At 34.1% G+C, this 12,780-nt stretch overlaps 2 protein-coding genes across 2 annotated transcripts; one reads left to right on the top strand and one right to left on the bottom strand.

Annotated features, from left to right (window-relative positions):
- The first annotated feature begins 834 nt into the window (after positions 1-834).
- On the top strand, positions 835-1,360 carry LOC123904657. The gene is made up of 2 exons (XM_045954292.1): positions 835-1,068; positions 1,166-1,360. The coding sequence occupies exons 1-2, from the start codon at positions 835-837 to the stop codon at positions 1,358-1,360; spliced, it is 429 nt and encodes a 142-aa protein (XP_045810248.1).
- An 824-nt stretch (positions 1,361-2,184) lies between these two features.
- LOC123907399 (plasma membrane ATPase 4) lies at positions 2,185-9,553 on the bottom strand. Its single transcript, XM_045957660.1, has 16 exons — positions 9,088-9,553; positions 6,876-6,995; positions 6,554-6,790; positions 5,491-6,252; positions 5,270-5,392; positions 5,079-5,183; positions 4,842-4,986; positions 4,548-4,712; positions 4,206-4,444; positions 4,076-4,108; positions 3,875-3,956; positions 3,608-3,768; positions 3,356-3,523; positions 3,084-3,266; positions 2,806-2,987; positions 2,185-2,685 (listed from the first exon to the last, which is right to left on the bottom strand). Exons 1-16 carry the CDS (start codon positions 9,142-9,144, stop codon positions 2,589-2,591), a joined length of 2,859 nt encoding a protein of 952 aa, XP_045813616.1. The 5' UTR covers positions 9,145-9,553; the 3' UTR covers positions 2,185-2,588.
- Between the last annotated feature and the right edge of the window lie 3,227 nt (positions 9,554-12,780).

Here is a 12,780-nt window from a genome sequence, read left to right as displayed (position 1 = left end):
ATACTTCAACCGACTATAAATATAAGCACATTTTACAATTTTCACTTTTATTAAAAAAAGTTAGTAGTATAACAAATATGTCTATTTTTTTTTTTGGTACAAACAAATATGTCTTTTATGTACGCCTAATATAATATTTGTATGTGTGTAGATTATTTTGACTTCACTTATTGGTATATTAATTTGAAAATAGACTTATTTAACGATAAAAAACTATTAAAGATGAGTAAAAGAAGATGAAAGTTAAGCTATGTTTGGCAAGATTTAGTAGGGAGTAAAAATTATTAAAGATGATGAAATTGAAAGATTTAGTAGAAGAAGACAACACTAAACTAAAACATTAAGTGGTTAAGTTCGTCTTATGATGGATCGTTCGAAGAATCCGAATTCGATTCCTGATGGCAATAATTATTCCTGATGTAAATTTATTTATCGCCTGAAATTACAATAAGTTTACCTAATTATACATTGGTCCCGTTTGCATTAGCTTATTTTTGAGCTTATGCAAACATCTTATGCAGTTTTTATGTATTATTATAAGTTTGTCAAGGTAGTTTATGATGAAATAGCTTATAAAAATACAATTTTTACTATTGTGAACTTGTAAAATAGCACAAAACCTAATTTATATTGCATAATTATTTGCATAAGCTCAAAAATAAGCAAATCCAAACGGGCTCATTATCATACCTAATTTTACTAACCGCTAGTAACTGTTAATCCGAAAGTGAAAATTGGGTTTTAGACTTTGGACGACCCCTGCTCCTCATCCAGGAAAGTTTGCTTGGTGCATAATCTATCTCTGGATCACTTCTCCTCAAATAAATTATTCAAATGGGGTTCAAAACAAGTATCAATGAATTTGTTTTTTCTATTTTGATCCTCTTAATAATCCCAACACTAATAGCTGCAGAATGCACATGTGATGAAGATAGAAACAAAGCCAAAGCCCTAGTTTACATCCCACTTCTTGGAAAAATGATAACTGCTGCATTAAACCCTGAAATCATCAAAGCCTTTGCGGCCGGAGTCATATTATCTACCACTTTCATTCATGTTCCGTTTACGGTTTTTGTGGCTATATGCACCACTATGAGGACTCTTATGGCTATTTTGCCTCGAGTCTCCAATTCCAGCCCCCTTGCACAGGTTCGGTGTCTTCCAGGAAGCTCTTGCACGGCTCACAACTCAAGACGAGTTTGATTACAATTGTCCCGGTTTGGCTGATCAAAACCCGGATGAATTGGAGGAAAGCGGTGTGCCATGGTTGTATGCTTCTATTTCTGAATCAGACATTGAAGAGTGGCCTAAACTTACTGAATACTTCAGACGATATCGAGAGCTGGAAAATGAGGATTGAGGACTATTTGATTCATAATTAATAACTTATCAATTGTTGGTAGAATTGGAAAACAATGATAAGAAATCATTTCGAGTTGGTTGGGAGTGTGGTCAATGCTTTAGCTTGCATGTGGCATGCCATGTTGAGGAGCTTGGGGCTCACCTTTATCTTATCTCAAGGTGGTTTATATACACATCATTATGTGGTCAGGTGGATCAATTTTTTATGCCATTACTCCATGCAAGACCATTGCCATGTTCACTTCATACTTAACATTTTTGCTGATATTGTTGCGATCTTTTGCAGAACTATTATTTTCCTTTATCTTCATCAATGCTGGAACTAAATAACTTAAATAGTTTCCATAACTTTCAATAACCATAATTAGGTACAAGTAATAACAAGAAAATTAGTATATATATATATATATATATATATATATTGATAGGGATAGACACAAACACTCATATATAGTACAATACTTAAAGCTCCAAATTGAAACGTCCCCACTAGATTTAATGTGATGATTAGAAAGCAATGTTGATAAAACTAGGAGTAGTGTGCAATGAACATGAAGTGATGAATTTCAAAATTCCAGCACAAGAGATGGAATTTATTTTGGGAATTCCAACTATCTTCTTAGACATCACCAACTAACCATTTAAGATCCAATTAATCCAAAGTAGCTCATATGTTCCCTTAATTTAACTTTGGGACACCCTTAATTTTATTCTTATTTTTTGTTTCTCATATGTTCCATCCATAGTAGATAATGTCATTCAAGACACTATCGGACTTCGAACTTAGGTTCGCTACAAGAGTCTAACTTGGTCCGCAAGTCATTAAAACCATACAAAACCAGTTTATTCACCCACCTTAAAAAATTCCAATATCGACATCATCTGATGTCTGCCATCTAAATGTGGCATACAATAATTAAAATGAGGAAGCCCCCAAAACCATATGAAAAACAAGCATGGGAAAATCAAGGACTGAAACTAGAGAGCTTAAAGAAAATATAAGGAAAATGAAGTTAAAAGAAGGCAAATACTATCCATTTAGGCAGAACTTAAAAGTACACAGGAAAAAACTAAGCTAATATATCATCAAATGGTTCACATTCTCCTCTCCAATTCCTGGTAAGCCCTAAAGTAGTAGTTATAGGCCTTCTCTTTATTGCTTTCATTCACTTATCATCATGTTCAACTTTGGCCATTTTCTGGTATCTACAATTTTAGAGAGCTTCTTACACGGTGTAGTGCTGCTGGATAGTATCAATGTCCAAACCTTTCAGCTTCACCACAGATTCAACATGTCCTTTGAGTGTGTGAAGCTCACGAAGCCTGTAAGCAATAAGCATAGATGGAATCGAATCAATATATGTACTAATGATGATGATTATATACATCTGTAATCTCAGAATTGAAAGACTCAAGTAAGCAACGGTATGTATGAATATTTACCTTGCAACTTCGGCTCTTCTCTTTGCCTGCTCAGCAATCTCGGACAGTTCTCTGTAACTGCTCTTCTCATTGAAAATGCCAGAAGCTTCTGGTGGTTGAAGTCCATGTAGAGTCCTCTGAGCAAGTGCCCACTGAGCTTCCCTCTCTTCTTTTCCATAGTCTTTCTTGGTGGTGAACGCAGTCTGTCACGCATTGTAAAACAACCGATCCATGAATATCTTTGTTCCACATTTTAAGAAACACAAAAAGAGTTGGTTAGTTAATGAATGAACCAATACCTTGTTTTCTAGCATATTCATCCAAGCCTTGCCACTCAATATGTAGCGGATGGCAAACTTCATCACATCAAGGGGAATATAGAAGACAACACTGTAGAGCCAAATTACTCCTGCCCAACCCCAACCAATTCCTTGTACCTTTGCGAATCCCCAGTTAGCATATACTGCTATTAATGTAGCAATCTGCAAGACACATTGTTCAAAACATTATTATTCTATCACCGTCACCCATTCCTCACACAGGAAAATATTGAAGAATCATCATTCCTTACCAGTTGAGCAATGAGGAAAGCAATAACTAATAGAGCTCCGGGGCGTTCAAGAAACGACCAACCACGGGAACGAGTCACAAAGATCAGAGCCTGGCTAACAATACTGACTTGTAGATACAAAGCAGACATCATTTCATCATGATTCAAGTGTCTAACTCCAAATTTGTCCTGCAAAAATAATCAAGGAGTATTTATATATTTGATCCAAATCAAGAAATTGAATATAGACAGGCCAGTTTCACATTTTCTTACAGGGAAGAATTTGTTTTCTTTCATTGCCCAGAAGAAGATTACAGTCATCAGGGCTAAATACCCTCCAAGAACAATCCCAGTAGCAAATATCTCCTTTAGTTTCCAGCTATCAGGCAATGGAGATGGCACCACCCTATCTTTGGAAATTGTCATGATTGTTCCTACAATAGTATACAGATTATTATGTCAGACAAATAATTATAAATCAGCACAATCATGAAGGGAATTCCGTGTCATATTCAACGAAATATTTGCAAAGGGATTTACCATCATTAAGAATGGCAATAATCAAGACCATGAAAGGAGAGAAGTCAAACTTCCAGATCAATGCAATGAACATGAAGCCAAACTGCATTCGAGGGGGAAAGAAGAATGAAAACCCAAACTGATAAATATATTCTTTAACTAGAATTCTTGTCACAATGAATTTAAATACAGGCACAAAATATATATATTCTTGTCACTTACCACTATACGAATAGTGATAGATACTGCATAGATCTGCAATGCAAGGAAAAGAATAGCAACAAAGTTAATTTGGAAAATACAAAACCAAAATATACTATATTGTTTATGAAGATATCAGACAGCAACCAACCGTGTAGTTTTTCATTCTTTGGAAAATAGCTCTACTGGTTAAGACTGCACTGATGATAACACTCAATCCAGGTTCTGTCAAGACAATATCAGAAGCACCCCTTGCAGCATCCGTAGCATCAGCAACAGCAATACCAATGTCAGCCCTTTTCAAAGCTGGAGCATCGTTGACACCATCACCGGTCATTCCACAAATGTGCTTCCTTTCTTGCAACTTCTTTACAATTTCATATTTGTGCTCTGTGGTTATAAGTAAGATATGGTAAGCAGAGAAATAGAAAGTAACAAGAACAAAAGGGGGGGAAAAACATAAGTTATCATGGTGAAATGGTCGAGCATGAACCTGGAAATACTCCAGCAAATCCATCTGCCTTCTCGATCAGCTCTTCAACTGGAATTGCGGCAATATTTGCATCTTTGTCTTGACCAAGCAAGGTAGAAGATGGATACATGTTAGTTCCCATCCCAAGTCTTCGGCCAGTCTCCTTTGCTATGGCAAGTTGATCACCTTAAAAACAAAACAAAAGTCTGGATATTAACTCAAGGAAGCTTGATAACAAAATACCATTACATATAAAGTCGGTCTTTAGAGGGAAAAAACTGAGGGAACGGGAGGGGAATGGATTAGAGTAATTACCAGTAATCATTTTAACATTGACACCAAGATGAAGTGCTCTGCGAATAGTTTCAGCACTGTCATGCCTAGGTGGGTCAAAAAGTGACAGCAAACCAACAAACTGCCAAGGAGCACCGGGGCTTTCTTTAGTTTTCTCAGGAACTTCCTGCAGAAGCAGAACAGGATACCAAGGGGATCAGTGAAAAGAAATAAAAATTTCAAGACAAACTTCAAACATGAATACTAGATATAAAATACCTGTCTAGAAACAGCAAGAGAACGAAGACCTCTCTCTGCAAACTTGTCAATAATAGCATGGATGTTCCTCTTTGTATCTTCCCTAAGTTTACACAGCTCCATGATCTGTTCACCACATAAATACATTCAGATTGATACATAACTAAAAATCATATCTCACAAGTATTAAAAAAATATAAGCATGAGCTTACCTGCTCTGGAGCACCTTTGCTTGCCCGGTGCCAATTCCCATTGCCATCAATGTAAGTCAAGGCAGTTCTCTTATCAACGGGGTTGAAGGGTAAAAAGTGGACTTCTCTTACCCCAGCCCTTGCCTGCACGGGGCAAATATTTGTTCAAGATAATCAGTCATGTTGACATTTTTCAAACAAACCAAACTATAGCAATTGATACAATTTTATAGAGAAGTTACCTCTTTTGGGTCAGCTAGAGTTCCAACAATGGCGGCATCTATTGCATCCTGGTTTTCAATCCTGGAAGCCCTTGCAGCAAGAAGCATAACATGTTCCTTGTCCACACCCTTTTCAAAGACCTCAATCAAGTTCTTGTCAACACTCAACTTGTTAAGTGTGAGTGTACCCGTCTTGTCACTGCAAAGTACATCCATACCAGCCATTTCTTCAATAGCAGTCATACGTTTGGTAATAGCTCCTTGTTGAGAAAGCCTGTGTGAACCAATGGCCATTGTTACGGACAACACCGTGGGCATGGCGATGGGAATTCCTCCGATCAAAAGGACCAAAAGGTTGTCAATTCCGTCTCTGTACTTTCGGTGTTGAATAGGGTACATGACTATGATCTCAGCCAACATACCAACTGCAATGGAACAGATACAGAAGTTTCCAATTGCTGTAAGCACCTTCTGGAAATGTCCAACTTGGTTGGTGTTGTCCACAAGATGAGCTGCTTTCCCGAAAAAAGTGTGGACACCAGTTGCAATGACAACAGCTTCAATTTCACCTTGTTTACAAGTTGAGCCAGAGTAAACTTCTTGCCCAGGATGTTTAGTCACAGGAAGTGATTCTCCAGTCAAAGCAGACTGATCAATCTTTAAAGGATCACCTTCGAGAAGACGAGCATCAGCTGGAACAATATCACCTAGCTTGATGCTAATGATATCTCCAGGGACTAGAATTGCAGCTTCTTGCTCACTCCATTTACCATCCCTAAGAACCTGCAAACACGTGGCATTTTCGAGTCAGTCCTCAATAGCATATAACCATGGAGCAAAACAATGAATGCGAATTTCATAACCATTTAGTTTTGTTTTTCAACAAATGACATATATATAACACCTCTCACATTTTTCTAATGATTTGATCGCAACACTTGAAAACCATTCATTAAAATACACAATGTCTTAAAAACATGAAACATTATAGGCCTTGTTGGCTGCACAGATATTTATCAACCGATTCATATATGCATCCTTAGTTACTTCGTGCAGAACCCAGACACAGAATTAAATGTATTACCTTTGTCTTGGGAGCAAGACCAGCCATAAGAGCCGCAGCGGCATTACCCGCATTGTTTTCCTCTATAAAACTGATGGTAGAGTTGATCACCAACAAGCAAACAATACCGACAAAATCCTGCCAATCCGGGGGCTTCCCGTCACCATTTGCAAGACCAATTGCCATCAAAGCGGCAGCCTCCATAACCCATGACAGAGGATTCCACATGAACCCAAGAAACTTGAGAAGTTTGCTCTCCTGTATTATTAATCAGCAATTGCATTTAGTAATTGAATATTTTTGACATGTTAGCAATTAATTTAAGCATCATAATGAAATGAACCTTTTTCTCCTCTAGCTTGTTTGGTCCAAATATTTCGAGCCGATGGGCTCCTTCCTCCGAGGACAAACCTTCTTTGGTACATTTCAGTTGCTCGAAAACTTCCTCGACAGGGATACGTTCCTGCAAATTAACAAATGGTATTCGAAAACGCAATTACTTCCGACATTCCAATGAATGACACAACCAATAGCATATCCCACCACAAGAAATGATGTTGCAAATTGAGTCACTACATGATTACAACTAAGCAATTATTTGTTCCTTTTTCTCTCTCAAAGCTTCATGAATGCAATTTTTTATTTCTTATGTTCATTTATTTATCTTGTGTATGTCATCATTGGTTTCGATTTCAGACAGACATTTATGAAAAAATATTTATTAGGAGAGACCGGCTTTTAACAAAATATTTAACATAGTAATAATTACCGCGAAAAGTTAACGTGGAAGCTAAATCGAAGCCTCTAGTTCGCCACGCATTTAACATAATAATAATTACCGCGAAAACAAACACGGTTTCGACAGTAAATCAATCATAAAAGGTAATAAATCAATCAATCAATGAATTAATTTCAACTTCCTTAAATAATAATTATGGAAAATTAATCAAACAGATTCATTTCATTTGTATTTAATGTCAAAAAAAGAAGAAAATAAATATATTTTGAATACTAGTAATAATTAAAAGTGTGAAGATTACAACCGTTGAATGAAAAAGATAAATGCAAGTAGTGGTGGCTCACGTAGATGAGACTCCAACCAATCACAAAAAGCGTTGACTAACGCGCTGAACACCGCCCAAAACTAACAAACAAACAGTGCCTTATGTCAGAGGAGACACCACAACTAGCATCCCATGTGTGACACCTTGCACTAGTTGCTTTCATATCTTAGGATCCGTTTGGTTACATTAATATTATCATAAAAAAAGTTAATCATTCTAGTATTATTTTTCCAACAAATAACATGAAGAGTACAGTAACAAATTGACCAAACAAACTAGGAACACTCAATTGACATACTACCAAACAATGAATTCATACCCTTTAATGCAAATAAATATATATATATATATATTTTAATACCAAATTGAGGTTTTGTTAGTGTAAAATAGTTTTATACGATCACCCAATAAAAAAACACTAATTATCATGTCATACAACTAAGTTTATCATCTATCTTTAATTTAACGGAATACAAGATATTCATCAGATGTCAATATAAAACTATTTTATATTGTCGGTGAATCTTCAATTTAGTCTGCCAAATTTACATTGAGAAAATAACAGTGTTTATAGGAAATTGTACTAGTGGTTGGTTGAGGACAAATAAAAAGTGCTTATTGAAAATTGGGGTTGAGGGCAAAATGGTCAAATAAAAAAGTGAAAAAAGGGTATGGACCATCTGGTGTGTCAGAAATCAGGATCGTTAAATCATAAATGTGTGAGTTACAATGAAAACCGTTTGTATCAGTTAAGGGAAAAAAAAACCAGAAAAATAAAAATAAAAAAAGTACTACGGAAGAGTACTTAAAAAATTCCATACTGCCAAACAAGGCGCAGACAGAGAAAGAGACAGATTGATTAGACATGGTAGAAAATATAATAGGTACACATCTAGACAAATAAGAAAGTTAAAAAATTAAATTAAATATATTAAAAATTAAAAATAATTAAATAATTGAAAAATGTAACCTTACTGTGTCAATCACGTTTAGATCCACTGATTCGTTGGAGGAAAAAATTAAAAATAATTAAAAAAATAATAAAATAAGATAAAAGTTCATCAGTTTGGTATCAATAATAGTATCACAGAAATTTTCATTTTTTTTTCTGTATAGTTGTGAAAAATGATTTCATAATCAAACCCAGTTTCATTTCAGACCATGCAAACTTTAATCTAAATCAAGAACCCTTTGATTTATGTTAAAAAATTGATTAATTATAAAAAAACAAAAATTAAGGCTAAAAAGTTGCTAATACAAAAAGATAACAAAATTCGTTACTACCCTTTTGTGCATGAACAATTCCACATACAAATCAAAGCGAATTGAAATCTTTGAATCAGGTTTACGATAATTGACTTGAAGTCAATCCAAGAATCATAAGTAAAAAAAAAAAAAAAAAATCAAAACTTTATATAGATTTAAGCAGATAAATAAGTATAATAAGAAATGATTAAGAAAATAAAAAAGATGGGTTAGTGAAAATTATACCAGATCAACCGTTTCATTCTTGATTTCCTCAAGAGAAATGGAATCTTTTCCAGCCATGGATGGTTGTTTGTTTGTGGTTCAGAGATTGTGGGGTGTGATGAAATTACAGAGGAAAAGGGTTCATGAAAGGATTTGGGATATGGAGGATGGGAAAATGAGAGAAGAGAGGAGGATTGTGAGAGCTGCGCAAGAGTCTCTTTTTATACTAAGAAAATGGAAAGAGAGAGTGTGTAATGATGTTGACTATGATGGATGGATACATTGGACTTTCACCACTTTTTTTATTTTTATTAACCCCCTCATTAGGTTTCTTTTTCCACAACAACCCCCCTTGTTATTTTTTTCTTCTTTTGACCAGATTCTTACTAGTTTTGTTTTTGGATTTTTGAATGAGAATCCTTTGTTAGTTTGTTGAATTGAATAGTGCTGTTTTTTATTTTAGGGTTTTGTTATGTGAAACGCACGCGAGCTGATTAGTCTGACGTAATGGTTGGTCAAATTTTAGCGCGCGCGAGACTCGTTTGAATCTTCCGTTAAACTTCTATTCTCGTGTTTTGATGCATGCATTTATTATGTCATGAATTTTTAGAGTTGTAACTCAGGTTTTAAAGTGGATGTGTGTTTCTATGGTGTCATCGTCGTAAAAGTAAAAGCATACAGTTAATGAGTTACAGTTAACGTTTAACTAGTTAGAAGTATTCGAATTTACTTATTTTTTGGTATATATAATATGTGACCTAGGAAAAAAACTAGGGTTAGGAATCGATGACAGATGAGATGCAAAGGTCTCTGAGTTTGAAGTGTGGATAACAGTTGCGGAGCATCTCAAGGGACAGAAGGTGGACACAGTCAAAAACACGTTGACTAAGATTTCATAATAATAGTAAGTTTTTTGAAAATAAAGGTCAAGATCAACGATATAAATGGAGCTTTAACTTTGATGCGCGCTTGATGTGGTGCCGTCGTAAAAAAAAGTATACACTTAATGGGTTACAACTCAGATTTAACTATTGAAGATATTCTAGTTTAATTAACAATTAGTTTATATAATATTTTATCTGGACAAAACAAATACTACGGTTACGAATCCATGAAAAATTAAAGGAGATGCTAATATTTGTGATTTTGAAGTGAATAAAGCAGTTTCAGAGAATCTTAATTGGGCATGAGGTGGACAGAATCGAACAAACATTTGCTTAAATTTTATAACAATAGTAATATTTCGAAACTTAAGCTCAAGATCAAAGATAATAAATAGAGCTTTAACATGGATGCGCGTTTGTGTGGTGTCGTCGTAAAAGAAAAAACACACAGTTAATGAGTTACAATTAAGGTTAGAAGTATTCGAATTTACTTATTCGAATTTACTTATTTATTGGTATATATAATATGTGACCTAGAAAGAAAAAAAACTAGGGTTAGGAATCGATGACAGATGAGATACAAAGGTCTCTGAGTTTGAAGTGCAGAGAGCAATTGCGGAGCATCTCAACGGACAGAAGGTGGACACAGTCAAAAAAACGTTGGCTAAGATTTCATAATGATAGTAAGTTTTTTGAAAATAAAGGTCAAGATCAACGATATAAATGGAGCTTTAACTTTGATGTGTGCTTGATGTAGTGACATCGTAAAAGAAAATATACAGTTAATAAGTTACAACTAAGATTTAATTGTTGAAGATATTCTAGTTTAATTAACGATTAGTATATATAATATTTTATTTGGACAAAAAAAATAATAGGGTTAGGATTCGATGAAAAATTAAATGAGATGCTAACATTTGTGATTTTGAAGTGTAAAAAGCAGTTTTAGAGAATCTCAATTGGGCATGCGGTGGACAGAATCGAACAAACATTTGCTAAAATTTTATAACAATAGTAATATTTTGAAAATGAAGCTCAAGATCAAAGATAATAAATAGAGCTTTAACATGGATGTGTGTTTGTGTGGTGTCATCATAAAAGAAAAAGCATATAGTTAATGAGTTGGTAGGGACATCGTACTATACGTGCAGGAGCCCGGGTTCGAACCCGAAACACTCCATTTATTCATCTTTAAGGTGGATTTCCTAGCCACTACGCTACTTGACAAAAAAAAGAGCATATAGTTAATGAGTTACAGTTAAGGTTTAACTGGTTAGAAGTTTTCGAATTTACATATTTATTGATATATATAATATGTGACTTGAAGAAAAAAAACTAGGGTTAGGAATCGACGACATATGAGATGCAAAGGTCTATGAGTTTGAAGTATGGAGAGTAGTTGCAAAACATCTCAACGGACAGAAGGTGGACACAGTAAAAAAAAAAATGTTGGCTACGATTTCATAATAATGGTAAGTTTTTAAAAAAATAAAGGTCTAAATGGAGCTGCTTTTACTTTGATGCGCGCTTGATGTGGTGACATCGTAAAAAAAAGTATACACTAAATGAGTTACAACTAAGATTTCACTGTTGAAGATATTCTAGTTTAATTATCGATTATTATACATAATATTTTATCTGGACACAACAAATACCAAGATTAGGAATAGATTACAAATTAAATGTCATGCTAACATTTGTGCTTTTGAAGTGCAGAAAGCAAGCTTCTGAGAATCTTAATTGGGTAGGCAGTGGATAGAATCAAACAAATATTTGCCAAAATTTTATAACAATAGAGTAATATTTTGAAAATAAAAATCAAGATCAAAGATAATAAATAGAGCTTTAGCATGGATGTGTGTTTGGTGTGGTGTCATTGTAAATATGTAAATATTTTTCACGGGTTAAATCTTAGTTTTAAATGACTAATATATATATATATATATATATAATGATTTAAAACTAAGGTTTAACCCGTAAAATATAACTTTAACTTTTGATTTGTATATATAATTCGGAGTAGTCGATCTTAGGAAAAATACTAGGTTAGGAATCGATGTCAAATGAGATAGAATGTTAAGGTTTATAAGTTTGAAGTGTGGAGAGTAGTGGCAGTCGGCAGAGCATCTCAAAGGGCACGCAATGCACACATACAATTTTTTTTTTAACAAGCCAAAATGAGATATATTAACTGAATCAGCCACTCTGACACAAAACGTACCGATGTAGACTACAAAAGTGCACACATACAATTGAACAAACATTTGCTAAAATTTGATAATAATTAATAGCGATTTTTTAATATAAACCTAAAAATCAACTATAATAAATGTGCACGGAAATACCTCGCGTGTTTTACAACTTGTTGAAAAATTGAAATATATTTATTACCTTTAGGCTTTGTTTGGATGAGAAAGGAAAGTCGAAGGAAAGAAAGTGAGAGGAAAGAATGATGAAGGAATGAATGTGAGTAGAAAGTGAATGGAAAGTGAGATAATTGTTTAGTTGTTTGGTTTGAGTGAAAGTAAATAGAAAGTGAGAGAAAAGAAAAATTTGAATTTAGTGAATGACACAAATACCCCTATATTAAAATCAAAGTTGTATTAATTTCTAAGTATAAATATATTGAAATTTATTTATACAATATTATAGTATTACTGTAATTATAATAAAACAAAAAAAAAATGTAATTATAATATATTAATATATTTGCATACAAATATATGGTAAATGATGATAATTATAAGATGATAGTAAAATGTTACAAACAAATAGGCGTGTGAAGCAAAATAGCACGTGGATTCTCAAAACCAAGGGCAATATTGTCCTT

This window comes from Trifolium pratense, linkage group LG2 (assembly GCF_020283565.1).
Source record: "Trifolium pratense cultivar HEN17-A07 linkage group LG2, ARS_RC_1.1, whole genome shotgun sequence".
NCBI classification, from domain to species: Eukaryota; Viridiplantae; Streptophyta; class Magnoliopsida; order Fabales; family Fabaceae; genus Trifolium; species Trifolium pratense.
The sequence above is the reverse complement of the archived record's forward strand: the minus strand, read 5'-3'. Positions and strand labels throughout refer to the sequence as shown.